Below are 18,868 nucleotides of genomic sequence, written 5' to 3'. Positions count from 1 at the left end.
TTGCAGGTGGAAGTGAAGCCATACGTGCTGGATGACCAGCTCTGTGACGAATGCCAGGGGGCCCGTTGTGGGGGGAAGTTCGCCCCCTTTTTCTGTGCTAACGTTACCTGTCTGCAGTATTACTGTGAATATTGCTGGGCGGCCATCCATTCTCGCGCCGGCAGGGAGTTCCACAAGCCTCTGGTGAAGGAGGGAGGGGACCGGCCCCGGCACATTTCATTCCGCTGGAACTAAAGGGGTGCCTGACTGAGCCCGTCCCGCTGGCTAGTGTCCAGTTAAGTACACTCTCCCACCCCCTCCTGACCTCTTCCTCCCCCCGACCCCCCTCCTCCCAGCCTCTCCACACTGGCATGTCTTCGTAGCAGTGTGTAACCTAACGATAGTACAATGAAAAAGAATGGCCTATATAACGTAGGTGTTTCGTAGATTCCTGTACGGCTAGTCTGTAGGAGCTCTTTTTTTTTCTTTCTTTCTTTTTTTTCCTTTTTTCTTTCCATCATGGTTGGTGTCTGAAGTTCCCATTCTCTTGGTTTCCCCCAGGACCAAGCGAATCCAAACTTCCTGCAGCGTTTTCTTAGAGGAGAAAGAGAAACTTATTAACAGAGAAAAGAAACAATAGAGTATTTTTAGGTTTTTACTTAAATTATTGTGAATAATAGATCATATACGAATACTTTTATTAAAAAATAACCATGCAACAGTAACACTATTGATCTGTCCAGACACAATTTCCGAACCTCCCCCCCCCCCCCCCCCCTCGGACAGTGCTTTTTTTGCCTTTCAGTTTTTGGTTATTGTCTTTTCAGTTTTTGTGGGGGTTTTTTTTTGTTGTTAATTTTTACTTTTTAGTTTGGGTTTTGTTTTTTTTTTTATCTCTTGTTCTTTTCCTTGTCTCTCTCTCTCTCCTCATCTTTTTCCTCTTTTTTTTTTCTTCCTCCCTTTTCCTTCATCCCTCCCTCTCTCTCATGTTTCCCCCATCCTGTGTTTCTTTGTGCGAGCCATGGAGAAAGTGAGCATTGATTAGTGAGCAGAACGAACAGAATGCCAGATGCACGCCTAAGACTCCAGCAGCCTCGCCATGGGACTTGAAGGCTCTGTAGCCGAGGCCGAGGCCTCCAAGTCATTAGGACATGAAGAAAGCGAGTAAAGTAGGCAGAGCTAGGTTTATTTTCTTTTCAATACTCGTTTTTTTTTTTTTCTTTTACCCCTTCAGAATGTGCAGACTGGGCGGGGTTGCTATGAGTTAGACTGTTGCTGCCCGCAGAGACCTACCAAAGTTGGAGTTAAAGACCGCTAGGGGGAGCCCCTGAGCTCCCTCTCCTTAAAGAGCCAATGTGTAGGAATGTTTATTTTTGGATGTTGCATAGAAACTCTCATTTCCTAACGCTCATCAGTGGCAGGCAGCCTCTGCTCTCTCCATTTTTGACATTAAAAAAAAAAAAAAGAAAGCAGCAAATCTAGACATACCTCAAGGATATTTATATATTTTTTTTTTAATTTTTAAAAACAATGTTGTGTTACAATACGCTTGTAACCAAAACCAGAAGAGAGAGAAAAACAACACTAACCCCTCCCCCCCCAAAAAAAAACAACCCCCCCAACCAAACAACAACAGAAAACACCAAAAAGTGAAAACAAACACAAATCCACCATACAGATTGGCTCTGATTGGCTTTGGCTATCTAGCTGTAACATAGGAAACAATCACAAAAGTTCATTAGAAGTCAAGTAGTCACAAAGTGGTTTGGTTTGGTTTGGTTTTTCTTCTGCAATTCTTTTTGCACTGTGAACAAGTAACCGTGTAAATGTGTGCAAAGGTACATGTATTGAGCCCACTCCTGTAAAATAACAGAGCAGTACAGTTCCAGAACTCAGCATGGGCCTTTGTCAGTGCCTCAAGTGCCAACTCGATCAGTTAATGCATGCTTTCTTATAAATACTCTTCTTAGCTTTGACAGACGTTTTCACGTGTTTAATTCTCCATAGCCCCTTGAAGGCCCTCTAAGTGAGGGGGGAAAACAAAATCACTTTTCTTTGACTTGACATTCTCTTATGAGAGACCCCATCGGTCATTCCAAAAAGACCATTGTGAAGTCTCCACACCATTGCACACACAACTCCCATAGCCCAAGGCGATCTTGCTGCTGGCGGGTCACCCACAGACCTGGTACCATCATGGATTCTGCAAAACCAAAGACTTGGCCCAGCCTGGCTGTAGAACCACCTAGCTTGATGAAGTCCTAGTGATTGTCTTGTGTCTTGAGGGAGACCTGTTTGTCTGTCCTTCCCTTGGGAGGACGGGCTTTTCACTAGTTTCCTGTCGAGTCCCAAAGGTGAAAAGTCTCCCGTGAAATCCCAGCGAGCCATTGAGGATGGCCTCTCTTTCCTTTCTCCCGAACCCCCCTATGATTCTTCTCGGAATGTCCAATTCGCCTCTCTTCTTTTATCTTCCTTTCTCAGTGCTTGGGAGGTGGCTTGAGATTGTCGCTGTTTCTAGAAGCAGCAACAAAGACCTAACCAGAACTAACACTGATGTGGGGGGGAGGGGGGACGGGGGGGAGGGAGCTAGCTTTGAAATACTGATTTTGTGGGTTTCTTTGATTTTTCCTTCTCCCCCCCCCCCCCCCCCGCCTTTGTACATGACCTACTGATTTTCGGTACAGTGTTTTTTGTAGCTAACTTATTTTGCCATGCACATAATGTATATTTGTTATGCACTACTTTTGTATATCTTGTTTTTCCAACAGTGAACATTTTTTAGGCCTACTTTTCACTGACGGGATATCTCCTTATGCAATACCTCAATTTTTCATATTGCAAAGAGTAGCTTTTTGTACTTTTTATTACGGAGAGATCTTCATATACTTCATTTTTTAATATAAATAATTTTAATAAATTTTATTTTCTTATATTCTGCTTTTTATACATTTCAGTGCTCTGCATACATTTTAAACAATGAATGTTACGCACTGGGAATGCTATTGTACAGTCTGCAGAGGAAGAGCATGCTTAAACCCAGCGGTGTACTGTCATTTAAGAAATAGTCTATATATACAGTCACAAATTAAGGGGGAATTTTTTTTTTTTTTTTCCGCATGAAAATGACAGAACACTGTAGTTCCGGACACAAAACACAAAACAAAAAATTAAAAAAAAAAAAAAAAAAGTATAAACCTAGGGTAGAAATTTAAAATGACAAAATTGTCTTACAGCATCTTAGTAAGTTGTTTTTTTTTTTTTTCCCAAATAAAAGATTCCTAAAATGCAGACATTTTTGGGGGGGAGGGTGGTGGTGGTAAAAGTTGAGACATATTTTTTTTTTTTTAATCTTAATAAACTTGATGGTAAGTGTTGGATTCCAAGATGTCTGCTCTTTGAAATGATCTCTTTAAAATTTTAAAAACAAAACTAGCCTGCCGTGAGACAGGTGTGTAATGTTCGTGTGCATGACTAATGTAAGAAACTGTTAATTCTACTAATACTTAGCTCGCGATTGTGTGTGTGACAAGCGTGTTTACAGACGATTTGGTTCTTGCGTGGCTTCTTCGAGGTCCTGCACGGTGATCAGCTAGGCCTCTGCGCTTTCTCCCCTGACATGGTCCTCCGGATGACATGGGACCCCACTTCGTGGGGGGAGGGGGCCTTCCCATGTCAAGGCAAACACCATCCACATGTCCTTAGTTTCCAGTTTTTAGGGCGTCCCTTCCATTCACGTAGCATGTGCTATCTCGCATGGCAGAAGCTGTGTACTCACAGCGTAGTTACAGAGTATGATGACATGGTTATTTTTGCAATGTAAAAATAAAGTGTTTCCGATTTATTTTCTATGTAAATGAGTCCCCTCCCCCCCACCCCCCCCCACCCTTCCCTCCCCCTCCTACCCTGATCCTGTCCCTTCCCTCTCCCCAGCTTTTGGTATAAAAAAAAAAATCTCCATACACAGATCTCTGCAGAATGCAAACAGAAAAACAAAAACAACAACAACAACAAAAAACTAAAAAAAAACAAAAAACAAAAAAAACTCAAAAACAAACTTGCAGCAAGTCGACTTTAGCATTTGCTAAGAATGCTGTTGGAAAAACTTGATAATTCACCCCTTTTGTTTTTGAAGAGTCGCTGTCTTCTGTTCAAAGGCGATTGAAAACTTGAATGTGGCGCGTTGTGGCAAGTTAAACTTCAAGTTCTGTGCAATACTTATTTCAGACTTTTTGAAAGATCTTTGCAGTGTAATTCTTTGTTTTTAATTGCAGACATTTGAAAAATGTCGTTTTCTACTGTTAGGAGTAAATCCTCTTTCTTGTTGGCGTTTCTAAAGAAAAGAATCAGAAATCAATCTTTCTACTAATGTAAATTTGAGATTATTTTTAAAAAAAAAACAACAAAGGAATAAAAGAGGTTTTGGTCATTTGCTTTATTTTATTATCTTCTTTTAAAGCTACTGTGATTGATAGCATTGTAAGAATTGGGGCAATATTGTATCCAACTGTTTTATTTTTTATATTTTTAAAATTTAAAGTATAATTAGTTTTTATAATTTTCATCAGATTTTTGTTATATTTTTTGGAAGTGAAACCTTTAGGAAGTGGGTGTCTAGTTTTTACTAATCCCTAATTTCCCCCCTACCCCCGAAGCGTATGGCTCATATTATCAGAAGGAAAAGTTATTTAAGTATGTCAGTTAACTCTACTACTTCGCCGGAGTTCCATATAGTTTTTATTGTGTATGGGGAGGTTGTAGTATTTATTATAGCATTTTAAATAAGGATAATTCATTTTTTTATTAAAGTCATTTTCACTTTAAGTTCCTATTTTTGTATGTTCTACTCTTAAGTTATATAACACAGTTCCTTTTTTAAAAGAGTTCATTTGTTGAAGTGCTAGTGGAAAAAAAAATTAATGTTATTAAATAGTTTGCAAATGACTATTTATACCAGTATGCATATAATTTTTAAATATTTGTAATGTGAGATGTTGAATGAATAAAACTTTTAACTCAGAGTTCTCTTGATATACTTCTTTCAGGCTTAATACAAGTAGAGTCTGCTTCTGTGGTTGTGGGTGGGACATTAAAAAAAAAAAATTAGAGCCAGTGTCAGTCGCTCATGCCTGTAATCCCAGCTATTCAGGAAGCCGAGATTGGAGGATCAGGGTTTGAAGCAAGCTGGAACCCTGAGACTCTTTATCTCCAAGCAACTACTCAAAAAAGCTGAAGTGGCAGAACTCTAGCTCTGAGCAGAAACAAACAAACAAAACCACCTCAGGGGAAAATGCCCAGGTTCTGAGTTCAAACCCCGGGCCAAAAAACCCCCCCAAACCCAAAAAACATACAAGCCCTGTTACACCTTCTCTAGCAACCACCAGAATGTGCGTTCATGGTTCAGAAAGAATGGAGTGCATTTGGTTTACATCCTCCACAGTTTCTGTAGGTGTTGTGGGCTGTTCTCAGCACTTTGAGGGGGTGGGGAAGGACATGAATAAATGTTCTTTTAGCAAACAGTACTTTAGGCCAATGAAATATGAACCACAAACGACCGCATCTGTCTTGACATGAGCACATTGAAGATCCTCTCTGCAGTCATCTGCCCCTCCTCTAAAAACCAAAAAGAGGTTGAAGGCATAGCTCAGTTGGGTAAGAGTGCCAGTGAATGAACTAAAGGTCAGGTCCTGAGTTGAAGTCTCATTGTTGCAACAATAAAGAAAAGAACCTTTTGCCTGGTGCTGGCTCACACCTGTCAACTACTCAGGAGGCTGAGATCTGAGGATTGAGGTTCAAGGCCAGCCTGGGCAGGAAAGACAAGACTCTTTTTTGTTGGTGGTAGTGGTGGTCATAGGGCTTGAACTCTGGGCCTGGGTGCTGTCCCTCAGCTCTTCAGCTCAAGGCTAGTGCTCTACCACTTGAGCCACAGCGCCACTTCCGGTTTTCTGAATGGTTTATTGGAGATAAGAGTCTCACGGCCTTTCCTGCCCGGGCTGGCTTTGAACCTCGAGGTTCAGATCTCAGCCTCCTGTGTAACTAGGATGACAGGAGTGAGCCACTGGCGCCCAGCAAGTCAGACTTTTATCTCAAATGAATACTCAGGAAATACTGCAGGTGGCGCTGTGGCTCAAGTAGTAGAGAGCCTTGAGCACAGAGAAGCTCAGGGACAGTGCCCAGGCCCTGGGTTCAAGCTCCAGGTCTGGTATACATACACACACACACACACCTTTATAAATTTGCTTCTGCACTGCCCATCTCTGGGCACTGTGGGTAGGAACTCCTGGATTTGAGAATGTCAAAGTGTTTAGCCCTTCCAATTTGGTGTCTGGTTGGAGACCATTTCGTTGAGCATGGTTAGGTTAAGTCTACCCGGGGAATTTTGACATGTTAAATCCTCCTCTCGTCAAACTGGGCGTCCCTGTGGGTCATCTGGAAAAAGTGACTTATTGTGAGTCGGTGTGGTGACCAGAGTTGGAAAAGTACAGTCTCACACACAGGAAGGTAAAATTGAGCAGTAGCGGTGTACAAATGCAGAATGGGCACAAGCCACTGCCTTGCCTGGAATCAGATCGAGTGCCAGTGAAAATCTGCTTGTGGGGAGGTTGTGTGTGTGTGTGTGTGTGTGTGTGTGTGTGTGTGTGTGTGTGTGTGTGTGCAGGCTGTGTGTGTGGGGGGGAACCCAGGGAATGCAAATGCCAGAAGCCACCCTGGGGCTTCTTTGAGCTTTCCCACTGCGGTTCTATTTCAGGAAGCAGAGCGTTGATAGCATTTAAAAATGTCAGGGTGATACAAACAGCAACAGCAAATGTCACCATTCGAAGGAGCTGACTTGCAACTCCTCCTCACACCCACAAGAGAAAGGCCCCAGACCCAGACCCTTGCTCTGAAGTCAGTCTCTCAGGAAGAGAATACCTGTAGGGAGAGGAAAGACTTCTTTAGGCTCAGGATTGGTCAGCATCTGAGTAGGTGACGCACAGCACCACCGGGCAGGGCCTGGCAAGGAAAGCTGCTCACCTCATGGCATCCAGGAAGCAGAGAGGGGGAGACGGAGGGAGGGGGTAGGAAGAGGAGGGGGAAATAGGGGAGGAATGGAGGGAGGGGGGAGACTAATGTCCTCCCAGGCCACAGTTCCCCCCCACTCCCCACCATGACTTCTCCAGCCAAGTTCACCTTCCAGTTCCACCACCTCCCTCAGTCCGGGTGAGGATCAACCCATCCTTGGATGAATGCGCCATCTGGTTACTGCTCCCAAAGCCCCACCTCTCTCTATGGAGATCTTTCAAGGAAGATTTCTTAACCAAATCCAAACAGCATGACAACTATCTTCAGGTGAGGTCCCCACCTCCTAACCTGTGAAGGGACTGAAAAAATGGCTCCACAGTCTAGAGAAACATGCTCAGAAAGGTAAGTGGGTGTAGGAAAGTAGGAGAGGAGCAGAGGAGGGGGGAAGAGGAGGAGGAGGAGGAGGAAGAGGAGAGAATGGAAGGAGGGAGAGGGAGAGGAAGAGAGGAGAAAAGGGGGAAGGGAAGGAGGAGCGAGCATCTGTACCTAGGTATCATCAAATATTTTTATTTGTTTTTCGATCCAGGAAAATCCTGAGGAGAAACAGGGATTTCTGTGGCACTACAAAGAAACGCATTTCCCACAGACACACTTGTCATAGCAACTGAGTCAAAAATCACAGGGAAGGGGGCAGAGGGGAGCCGGCTGTCTGCAGCTGTGTGGATCGGGGTCAGGCTGTCTGTAGCTGTGTGTATTGGGGTCAGGCTGTCTGCAGCTGTGTGGATTGGGGGTCAGGCTGTCTGCAGCTGTGTGGATTGGGGGTCAGGCTGTCTGCAGCTGTGTGGATCGGGGTCAGGCTGTCTGCAGCTGTGTGTATTGGGGGTCAGGCTGTCTGCAGCTGTGTGGATCGGGGTCAGGCTGTCTGTAGCTGTGTGTATTGGGGGTCAGGCTGTCTGCAGCTGTGTGGATTGGGGGTCAGGCTGTCTGCAGCTGTGTGTATTGGGGTCAGGCTGTCTGCAGCTGTGTGTATTGGGGTCAGGCTGTCTGCAGCTGTGTGTACTGGGGGTCAGACTGTCTGCAGCTGTGTGGATTGGGGTCAGGCTGTCTGCAGCTGTGTGTATTGGGGGTCAGGCTGCCTGTAGCTGTGTGGATTGGGGGTCAGGCTGCCTGCAGCTGTGTGGATTGGGAGTCAGGCTGCCTGCAGCTGTGTGGATTGGGGGTCAGGCTGTCTGCAGCTGTGTGGATTGGGGTCAGGCTGTCTCCAGCTGTGTGGATTGGGGGTCAGGCTGTCTTGAGCTGTGTGTATTGGGGGTCAGGCTGTCTGCAGCTGTGTGTATTGGGGTCAGGCTGTCTGCAGCTGTGTGTATTGGGGTCAGGCTGTCTGCAGCTGTGTGGATTGGGGGTCAGGCTGTCTGCAGCTGTGTGGATTGGGGTCAGGCTGTCTCCAGCTGTGTGGATTGGGGGTCAGGCTGTCTTGAGCTGTGTGTATTGGGGGTCAGGCTGTCTGCAGCTGTGTGTATTGGGGTCAGGCTGTCTGCAGCTGTGTGTATTGGGGGTCAGGCTGTCTGCAGCTGTGTGTATTGGGGGTCAGGCTGTCTGCAGCTGTGTGTATTGGGGTCAGGCTGTCTGCAGCTGTGTGTATTGGGGTCAGGCTGTCTGCAGCTGTGTGGATTGGGGGTCAGGCTGTCTGCAGCTGTGTGGATTGGGGTCAGGCTGTCTGCAGCTGTGTGTATTGGGGGTCAGGCTGCCTGTAGCTGTGTGGATTGGGGGTCAGGCTGCCTGCAGCTGTGTGGATTGGGGGTCAGGCTGCCTGCAGCTGTGTGGATTGGGGGTCAGGCTGTCTGCAGCTGTGTGGATTGGGGGTCAGGCTGTCTGCAGCTGTGTGGATTGGGGTCAGGCTGCCTGCAGCTGTGTGTATTGGGGGTCAGGCTGCCTGCAGCTGTGTGGATTGGGGGTCAGGCTGCCTGCAGCTGTGTGGATTGGGGGTCAGGCTGCCTGCAGCTGTGTGGATTGAGGGTCAGGCTGTCTGCAGCTGTGTGGATTGGGGGTCAGGCTGTCTGCAGCTGTGTGGATTGGGGGTCAGGCTGTCTGCAGCTGTGTGGATTGGGGGTCAGGCTGTCTGCAGCTGTGTGGATTGGGGGTCAGGCTGTCTGCAGCTGTGTGGATTGGGGGTCAGGCTGTCTCCTGGCTATGCTGCTGTGAATGGGAAAAACCACATTTCCCCTGCCAGATGCATGCAAGCAGATTTCTGTGGAGAAGTGATCCTCGGGGCTCCTTTCTATTTGCCACGCTGAGAGCCCGGGGCTCGGGCGTGTGCGGCTCTGCCTCCTGTGCCAGCCTGAGCAGCTGTGCCTCCACAGCTGTGTGAACAGAGCTGGGAGGGTGGGCGCTGCGGGGGCCGCTGGGACTCAGGCGCTCAGCACAAACGCCCTGCAGAGCAGGCCTGCAGATCACGGGCAAGGCCCCGCAGCGGTGTCGCTCAGCCGCCTCAGTTCAGATCTACCAAAGGCCAAGCATGAAATTCTGACACTGGAATAGATGCACACAGGGTTGCATGCCATCCTTGTAAGCATCCGATTCTTATTTTCTTTTGCCAGTCCTGGGGCTTGAACTCAGGACCTGGGCGCTGTCCCTGAGCCTCTCTGTGCTCAAGGCTAACACTCTACCACTGGAGCCACAGCGCCACTTCTGGCTTTTTCTGAGTAGTTTATCGGAGATCAGAGTCTCGCAGACTTTCCTGCCCAGGCTGGCTTTGAGCTGTGATCCTCAGATCTCAGCCTCTCCAGTAGCTAGGATGACTAGCTGATTCTTCAAAATACTTTCATTGTGATTATTAAGTTGCCATACAGACAGGCTACCATTTTGTAAGTCAGGTGCCGAGTGCTTTTCTTGTTTTGGACCATAGCACCCCTTCCTTTGCTTTCCCTCAGTTACCCCCTCCTGTCCCTGCCCACAAGTTGTATAGATCATTTTCCACATAGTGTCTGCTGAATACATGATTGCATTTGTTTTCCCTCCCTCCTCCTCCCGTCTGTACCCCCTCTTTACCTGCCCCAGAAGAAAAAGGAGAGCAAAAACAACACCACTATCATCATCATCATCATCATCATTATCAAACCCATGTTTCCATTTCCTGGAGTTCATTTCAATAACTATCATCGCTGATCAGAGGCACACAGGCCCTGTACCTTTGAGTTCCTCTCCTAAGCAATACCCTTTTTTGGTCTCTCTGTGTACGCATGCCTAGAATCCTGTATCATTTATCATGTCCCTGTATATTTTATATCTAGCTTCTACATAGAAAACATGAGACGTTCGTCTCTCTGAGCTTGGCTTACCTCACTGAGCATGATTTGCTCTAGATCCATCCATTTCCCTGAAAATGAAGCTGTATTTTTTTTTTGTTTGTCTAATGGCTGGGTAAGACTCCATTGTGTTTAGGTACCACATTTGGGGGGTGGGGGGTGATCCACTCATCGATTGTGGAGCATCTGGGGTGTTTTCCTATCTTGGCTATTGTGAATAGTGCGGCAATGAACATGGGTGTGCAGGTATCTTTATCATATCCCGGCTCATGATGTTCAGGGTTAGATGCCCAGGAGTGGTATGACTGGGTTGTGGTTGTTTCTTGTTGAGGAACCTCCAGACCGCTGTGCAGAGTGGTTGTACTAGTTTACATTCCTACCAACAGTGCAGCACTGTCCCTGCTGGTACCCTGCCCCAAGGGATGTTATCTCTGTGTGTGTGTGTGTGTGGTGGGGGGGGGGATGGGAAGAGCTGGACAAGAAGGAAAAGGCAGCTCTAATACTAAATGCAATTTTGTGTGCATCAGGAGGTCACACACACACACACACACACACACACACACATCTAACACAAACAGCTCCCAAACTCTACTTATCTCTGGATACCCAGACATCGCTACTGATTTCTACTCTACCTCTCCTGGTTTTGCACTGCTAGGCTGGTGTCCCTCATAAAGTAGGGGCGAATGGGGGACTAGACTCTTCTGGCTTTCCTTCTGCTTGCTGTCTAGTCTGATATGCTTCCCTTTGGATTCTAGAGCATTCCACGGGGCCGGGGGGGGGGGGGGGAGGTGGGCTCCATTATCTCCTTCTGATAGCAGCTTGCCACGAAAAGAAAATAGCATTCACCAGGCCAGTGGGTGCCGGTGCTTACACTTGTCATCCTAGCTACTCAGGAGGCTGAGATCTGAGGATCGAGGTTCAAGTCCTGAGAGTCTTAAGACTCTTACCTCCAATGAATTCCCCTCCTCCCCCGAAAAGCCAAAAGTAGAGCTGTGACTCAAGTGGTAGAGCGCCAGCCTTGAGAGAAAAAGCTAACACACACAGTATTTCCCATTATCATCGCCATCATCATCATCATCATCATCATCATCACCATCATCACCATCCATGTTATTCTCATTATCTCCATTTACAAAGTGCCCATCCTCAGGTAGGGTGAGAGCTGAGGTGGGTGGTGGGGCCACGGCCCCAGGTTAGCAGGAGGACCCCTGGGTCACCTCATCTCTCTCTCCTCCTTCCCCCACTCCCCCCTCTCTCTTCCCCTCCCCCCTCCCTCCCTCCCCCCATGGACTGCACTCCTCTTACAGATTGGTAGATTCCCACTGCCTCCGGCCTATACCCGTTGCCATGGTGACGAAGCCATCCGCAGGGACTGCAGGTTGCTGCCATTGTGCCAGCGGCTCCATCTCCATCCATCCTAGCCACAGTGCCCCTCACATAGGGCAGGGGGGCAGGGGTGGGGGGTGGGGAGTGATCTGCCCCATTCTGAGACTCCTGGGAGGAAGAAACATGGAGGAGGAGGAAGAGGGGCTGGAGGGCAGGCCACAGGCCACTCTGGTCACAGCTCAGTGCTACTGACTTTAAGGAAGTAGGTGTGTGTGTGTGTGTGTGTGTGTGTGTGTGTGTGTGTGTGCATGTGCTCATCATAGGGCTTGAACGCAGGGTCTGGGCGCAATCCCTGAGCTTTTACATTTGTGTTTGTTTGTTTTCCTCAAAGCTAGCGCTCTACCCCTTGAGCCCCAGCGCCACTTCCGGTTTGCTGGTGGTTTATTGGAGATCAGAGTCTCATGGACTTTCCTGCCCAGGCTGGCTTTGAACTGGGATCCTCAGGTCTCAGCCTCCCGAGTGGCTAGGATGACAGGCGGGAGCCACAGATGCTTGATTAAAGTAAGTGTTCTAATTTTTGTCACAGTTTCTCCATTGAAATTTGCACGCACACACACACACACACACACACACACACACACACCTCTTCCCTCTTGGTGTCTCATAGACTTATGCTTCTTTCTTTTTCAGGGAAGTTGTGGGGTTCACCTTTGGAAAGTTGAGGGAGTTTAGGAGCAAAGACCATTCCAGCCTCCTCGGTCCCTCCACCCCCATCTCTCCTCTCTTCCTCTTTCTCTTTCTCTCTGTCTGTCTGTCTGTCTCTCACACACACACACACACACACACACACACACACACACACACACACAGAGATTGGGTTGTTTTTAGAGGAAGAGGGCTTGGCGGGGGGGGGGGGGGGGGGGGGGGGGGGGGGGGGGGGGGGGGGGGGGGGAGATGCTTTTATCCAGCAGCTGTGACTGCCACCTAGTGGACAAAGCCAGCCAGGCCAGGCAAAGGCCCCTCATGGTTCTTTTTTTTTTTTTTTTTTGCTTGCTTATGTGGTGCTGAGGAATCGAACCCAGGGCCTCATGCATGCAAGGCAAGCGCTCTACCACTGAGCCACCTTCCCAGCCCCCCCTCATGGTTCTTAAGAGTCCAGTGCTCTTCATTCCTTCCCAGTTTCCCTGAGAAGCAGCCCCACGGGAGCCACAACACGGGATGCTGTTTCTTGTGGCTGGTAAAGTCTGAAATAGGGGTGTGGGTATGGGGGGGTACCTGCCTGGGTTCAAATCCTTCCAAACTTGGCCTCCTCAACTGCTGACTCCCAGCCTTCTCTCATGCTGCTTTTTTTTGTTGTAAAAAGGGGTGAGGGGGAAATCCTTATCTCATAGAGGAAAAGATCAGTGGGACCCCCCCCCTCCCCCTTATCTAAGTCAACCTAGTTAGAAAATATTAAATGTCAGGAGTAAAGTGTGTGTGTGTGTGTGTGACAGTCCTGGGACTTGAACTCAGGGCCTGGGTGCTGTCCCTGAGCTAGTGCTCTACCTACTTGAGCCACAGTGCTACTTCCAACTTTTTGCTGGTTTATTGAAGATAAGAGTCTCATGGACTTTCCTGGCCGAGCTGGCTTCGAACCGTGATCCTCCTATCTCAGCCTCCTGAGTTAACCCAGGATTACAGGTGTGAGCTACCACCGGGTTTGTTTGGTTGTGATTTGATTTGGTTTGCTTTTGTTTCCTGAGATGGGATCTTTCTACATGCCAGGTGAACAAGAGTAGCAGTGTAAGCACATAGAACCAGAAAGAAAAGCCCTAAAACAAACGTAGAGGAAAACAAAAACAAAATCAAAATCACCACCAAAACATGCAGGGGAAATTCCTACCCCCCCTCCCAATTAAATGACCCTAGCCAAAATCATCTCTAAGACTTGTGAAGGAAGCCCACCTTGGCCAGTTCTGAATCCTACCTAATCGAGGGCTGTTTTCAGGACTGGGGGCCAAAGAGAGGCCTGCTCATTGGAGCTAGAGTCTGCCCATGCTAAAGGAAGTGCTTGGGGGGGGGGGGTGTTCAGTAAGAATTCCTGTCCAGAGAAAGGGCCCAAGGCGGAGATGGGGGATAGTTCCAGGCCCAGAGTGACTGCTGGAAAGTAAGTAATCAAGCATTCAGGCCTGGGGGCTGGTGCTTCCCACTTGTAATCCTAGCTATTCAGGAGGCTCACATGGGAGGATCATGATTGGAGGCCACCCCAGACAGCAAAGTCCAAGAGACTCCAATTCATCACAGGAAAAGCCAGGAGGGAAGCTCATGGCTCAAGAGGTAGAGCATCAGCCTTGAGCATAATGAAATTCAGGGACAACCCCCAGGTCCTGGGTTTAAGCCCTAGGACTGGCTAATAATAAATAAACATTCACCTTTCCCCTGGACATTCATATCTTAAGATGGATGGCCCTGGCTGCAGATCTTACTGAATCATCCCCCTCCTTTTCCCCCTCCTGTAACTCAAGATAAGATTGTTGCTGGGCGCCGGTGGCTCATGTCTGTCATCCTACTCAGGGGGCTGAGATCTGAGGATCCAGGTTCAAAGCCAGCCGGGGCAGGAAAGTCTGTGAGACTCTGATCTCCAACAAACCGCCAGAAAACCAGAAGTGACGCTGTGGCTCAAATAGTACAGTGCTTGCCTTGAGCTGAAGAGCTGAGGGACAGCGCCCAGGCCCAGAGTTCAAGCCCCATGAAGGAAAAAGAAAGAAAGAAAAAGAAAAAAAGATTGCTCTCCCACCCCACCTCCATCTCTGCACAAAGAACCCCTTTCCCCTGTTCCCATCCTACACACCACCTCCCAACAAGAAAGGAACTACTCCCGACCTCTGCCCCAGAACTACCCCTGACCTCTGCCCCGCAACTACTCCTGACCTCTGCCCCGGAACTACTTCTGGCCTTATTTGTAAAGAAAGCCCGCCATTTCTTCCCCAGCCAGGCAGAGGGATTATCACCTTCTTTCCAAATGGGGCAATGGAGGCCCCTTTCACCCAGGGCGGGCTCTCCTGACCCTGTAAGGGGCCAGCTACGTGATGGTCTTGTTCAGCCTGTGTCCTTTGACCTGAGCTCTTCTCTCCTGCAGTCATTTTGGCAGTCAGCATGAGCTCCAGCAAAGAGCAGATTCACCGAGACGCCATCTTGTGAGGAACACAAACTGCCCTGAGGAGGCCATGCTGTCTTGTCACCTTCAAGAGAGCAGCCAGCAGGGCCATGGCACTTCAGAAAGCTGTCATATAAATAACTTTTTTGGGGGATCAGTTGTGGGGCTTGAATTCTGGGCCTGCGTGCTGTCCCTCAGCTCAAAGCCAGCCCTCTACCATTTGAGCCACAGCGCCACTTCTGGTTTTCTGAGTGGTTTATTGGAGATAAGACTCTCCCAGACTTTCCTGCCCAGGCTGGCTTTGAACTGCGCTTCTCAGATCTCAGCCTCCTGAGTAGCTAGGATGACAGACGTGAGCCACTGATGCCCAGCAATACCCCCCCCCCCACCAATTCCTTTAACCCTTGTCAAGCCAGTTATCACGCACAGGGCTGACACGTGAAACAATGATCTGTTTGAGCATGCTTCAAGAGCCACAGGCCCAGCTGGATCCTCAAATAATCCATTTCCTTGGAGTCACAGACTTGTAACTATAAATAGAATGGTCAGCTGGTGGGGTGGGGGAGGGTGTGCTCCAAGATGGAGATGAACTTCCGCTCTCATGCAGATCACAGAATACCAAGCACCCCGGACTTCTCTGCGCTCATTACTTCCCTTCCAATTGGCAGCCCAAAGTCAGAGAATCCACATTTCCTTTCAGACTCATGGGAGAAGCCAAAATTGGCTCTAAAGAATCAAAAATTGGCTCATAAGGGTCCCTGTCCCCCCTCCCATAAGAAAAGGAAGAATGAAGCCCTGCCCCGGAGCATTTACTAGGTTCCACTTTACCAAAAAGCAGCCAAATAGCCCTGACTCAGTAGCCATGCCTGTCACCCTAGCTACTCAGGAAGCTGTGATCTGAGGATCAAAGCCAGCCTGGAGAGGAAAGTCTGGGAGACTCTTACCTCCAATGACCCACCAAAAAAAAAAAAAAGCCAGAAATGGAGCTGTGGCTCAAGTAGTAGAGCACTAGCCTTGAGCAAAAGAAGCTCAGGGACAGTGCCCAGGTCCTGAGTTCAAGCCCCAGTAACCTTCCACCCTCTCCCAGCCAAATGTTGGCCCAGGATAGAAAGTAAAGAATAAAGGATGGATCTGAAATGAAAATGAGCTCAGCCATCAGACCATCTTTCTCTGCCCTCTTGAACTGGAGTTGGCCAGCAGTGAATGACAGCTGTTTTGTTAACTGGAGTCCTACGTCAGAGCAAGAAGTTGCCTTTGGATAGTTCTAGAAGACTAGATCTAGCCCTTCACCCCCAAAGTGAAACATCCAAAGTAATGGCGAGCTAAGAAAGCAATGGAAGCTGGGCATAGTGGTTGGCACGAATGGGTCTTGCTTGTCATTCTAGCTACTCAGGAGGCTGAGATATGAGGATCACGGTTCAAAGCCAGCTTGGGCAGGAAAGTCTGTGAGACTCTTATCTAGGTGTTCCCAGTCATGTTTGGGGTGTTCAGAGTTAAGTACAGAAGGGCCAAAGCAGGGAGTAGAAGTATGCACTGCTTGATCAAACTGGTCTGTTTGGTCCTAATCTTGGGTCTGGTTGGGTGGGGATCCCTTGGCTCCTTGGCTGGAGAGGGGCCAGTTTGGTCCCTAAGGACCTGCCATAGCTGCTCTGGGTAGGGGGACAGCCTTGGTTCTGTTGTGGGGTCATTCATCCTGCAGTCCCAGAATGGCTGCTCCATCGTCACAGCTCTTCCTGGCGTTTGTGAGAAATGGCTCGGGATGGTGGGGTGCTGCCTGGGAAGAAGGACACCAACGGGAAAGGAACAGTGCATCATCAGGAACCAAGCTGGGGGGGGGGGGGGGGAAGGCCCAGGGTGGGCCCGGGGGGCAGGCCCAGGGCGCAGACCCAGGGCGGGCCGGCTGCTCCCTTTTTATCCCTACCCCAGCGGCCCCGCCCCTCTGCTCCCATTGGCTGAGCTCCCGCCCACACTCGGGCCAAAGGGTGTGGCCTAACTAACCGGAAGTTGTGGACCTTCCAGGAGCCTCTAACAGCATGCCTTTCATGAAAGTGCTCAGGCAAGGGCTGAGTGTGGCTAAAATGCAAGTTGCAGGGGGCCAAGACACCTGGCCAAAGCAGGAACCCTTCAGGAAAACCAAGCCGTGCTCTCAGGATGAACAGCAAGGAAACAAGGGGCTTTGGCAGTTTTCCTCCCCTGCCCAGTGGTCTGGTCCATATCTCTCCTAGCCCTCCCCCGTCACCTGCCCAGTGGTCTGGTCCATATCTCTCCTAGCCCTCCCCCGTCACCTGCCCAGTGGTCTGGTCCACGCCCCTAGTGGTGTGGCCCAAACACATCCCCCCCCCCAGCCCACTGCACAATTCTATACAGTGGTATGGTCCTCAGTACCCCCCCACCGCCTACACAGTGGTACGGCCCTGGGCCCTCTCAAGGCATGCGCAGTGCTACGCTTCCCTTCCCGGCCCCCCCCCCCCACAGACACAGTGGTCCCGCCCTGGCTCCGGCTCCTCCCATTGGCCCGCCGGGGGGAGTGGTAGGGCCCCCAGTTCCCGGCAGGCTGTGCGCGGGCGGGAGTCCGCAGACGGGGGCGATGGGGCCCGCGGCGCGCGCGCGCTTCGGCTTCGTCTACATCAACAGCTTCGGGGCGCACCAGTGTGGCAGCATCCTGCAGCGGGGCGGCCCGCCGGGTGCCAGGCCGTCGAGGCGGGGAGGAGCGGCCGCGGGCGGGGAAGGCCGAGGCCCAGGGCCGCCGCGGGCAGCCCCGCGGCCCGGCCTGCGCGGCCTCCACTTCCGCCGCTCAGGCCTCCTCCTCGGCTTCCACCAGCGTCGGGCCGCAGGCGTCAAGAGCACCGAGGCGCCGCAGGCTGACAGCACGTGCAGGTGCAGGACGGGGGCGGCGGCCGGGGCGGGGCGGGCTCCTGTCCAGCTCCGCCTCGGGTGGGCAGAGGCCTGGGCGCAGGGCCTGCCATCTTTCACGCATGCGCACACGGGCCCGTAGGCGTTGCCGGGTTGCTCGTGCGCATGCGTACACCTCTCCAACGGGCCCGTGAGCGCCGCCATCTTGCCTCTGCGCGTGCGCACGGCCATCCCAGCCAGGCCGGTGAGCGCCGCCATCTTGCCTCTGCGCATGCGCACGCATCCCAGCCAGGCCGGTGAGCGCCGCCATCTTGCCTCTGGCGCATGCGCACGCATCCCAGCCAGGCCGGCGAGCGCCGCCATCTTGTTTGTGCGCATGCGCGCGCGTCTCCCCGTGGCCTGTCCGTTTCAGTCGTTCCGTCCATTGGGGGTCAGTCATCCAGCCAGTGGCATTCGTTCAGTAGCTTCAGGGCTGAAGGCCCACACCAGAGGCTTCCCCTCCTCTTCGGCCAGCGCAGGCCCGACTCGGGCGGCTCCCCAGCTGCCCAGGCTGCTCTTCGCGGGGTCCTGCCGGGATATTTGAGTTCTACAGACAAGTGTCGGTGTTCAGGGCCTCGCCCGGTGTCTTGGTAAACTCACCCCTAGGACTTTGGGTTTGTTTTTCTGTTGGAAATGAAATAATCATAAGTGGGATTTGCTTGTCCTTCACCCTCTCTCCCCCCCCCCCCTTACTTTCCGTGCAGGGGAAACCTCGTGCATTCTCCAAATCCACGTGATTTCGAGGAGCTCTCCGTGTTCCAAGAGGCCTCCGACCCGTGGCCCAGTGCAGGCGTGAGGGTGGAGAACAGTCCATCCCCTCTGGAAGCTGTGCTGTTCTCTAGTTTAAAGCAGTGGCTCTCAGTTGTGATCCTAGCTCCTCGGGATGCTAAGATGTGAGAATCTCGGTTCAAAGCCAGCCTAGGCAGGAAAGTCTGTGAGACTCTTACCTCCAATAAACCACCAAAAAAAAAAAAACCAAGTGAAGGGGTGGCTCACGTGGTAGAGTGCTAGCCTTAAACAATTGAACAAAAAAGCTGTAATAAGAGCACAAGGCCCTGAGTTTAAGCCCCAGGACCTCCCCCCCCCCCAACACACACACACAAGAAATCAACAAAGCAGCTTGATTGTAGCATCAGTTGTATACCATATACCAATTTTTTTATGTGGGGGGTCCAGTGGTGGGGCCTGAACTCTGGGGCCTGAACTCTGGGCCTGGGCGCTGTCCCTC

At 50.3% G+C, this 18,868-nt stretch overlaps 1 protein-coding gene across 4 annotated transcripts in view; it reads left to right on the top strand.

Moving 5' to 3' along the window:
• Nucleotides 1–704, top strand: part of Cpeb4 (cytoplasmic polyadenylation element binding protein 4) — a 76,558-nt gene extending 75,854 nt beyond the window's left edge. For all 4 annotated transcript variants that reach the window (XM_042672707.1, XM_042672708.1, XM_042672706.1 and 1 more), the window contains one exon: nucleotides 7–704. In XM_042672707.1, the coding sequence (XP_042528641.1) occupies nucleotides 7–234 (228 nt within the window). In that variant the 3' untranslated portion in view covers nucleotides 235–704. The remainder of the gene's footprint in view (nucleotides 1–6) is intronic.
• Nucleotides 705–18,868: the final 18,164 nt, after the last annotated feature.

Source organism: Dipodomys spectabilis, unplaced genomic scaffold, assembly GCF_019054845.1.
Source record: "Dipodomys spectabilis isolate Male_0828 unplaced genomic scaffold, ASM1905484v1 ptg000761l, whole genome shotgun sequence".
NCBI classification, from domain to species: Eukaryota; Metazoa; Chordata; class Mammalia; order Rodentia; family Heteromyidae; genus Dipodomys; species Dipodomys spectabilis.
The sequence above is the reverse complement of the archived record's forward strand: the minus strand, read 5'-3'. Positions and strand labels throughout refer to the sequence as shown.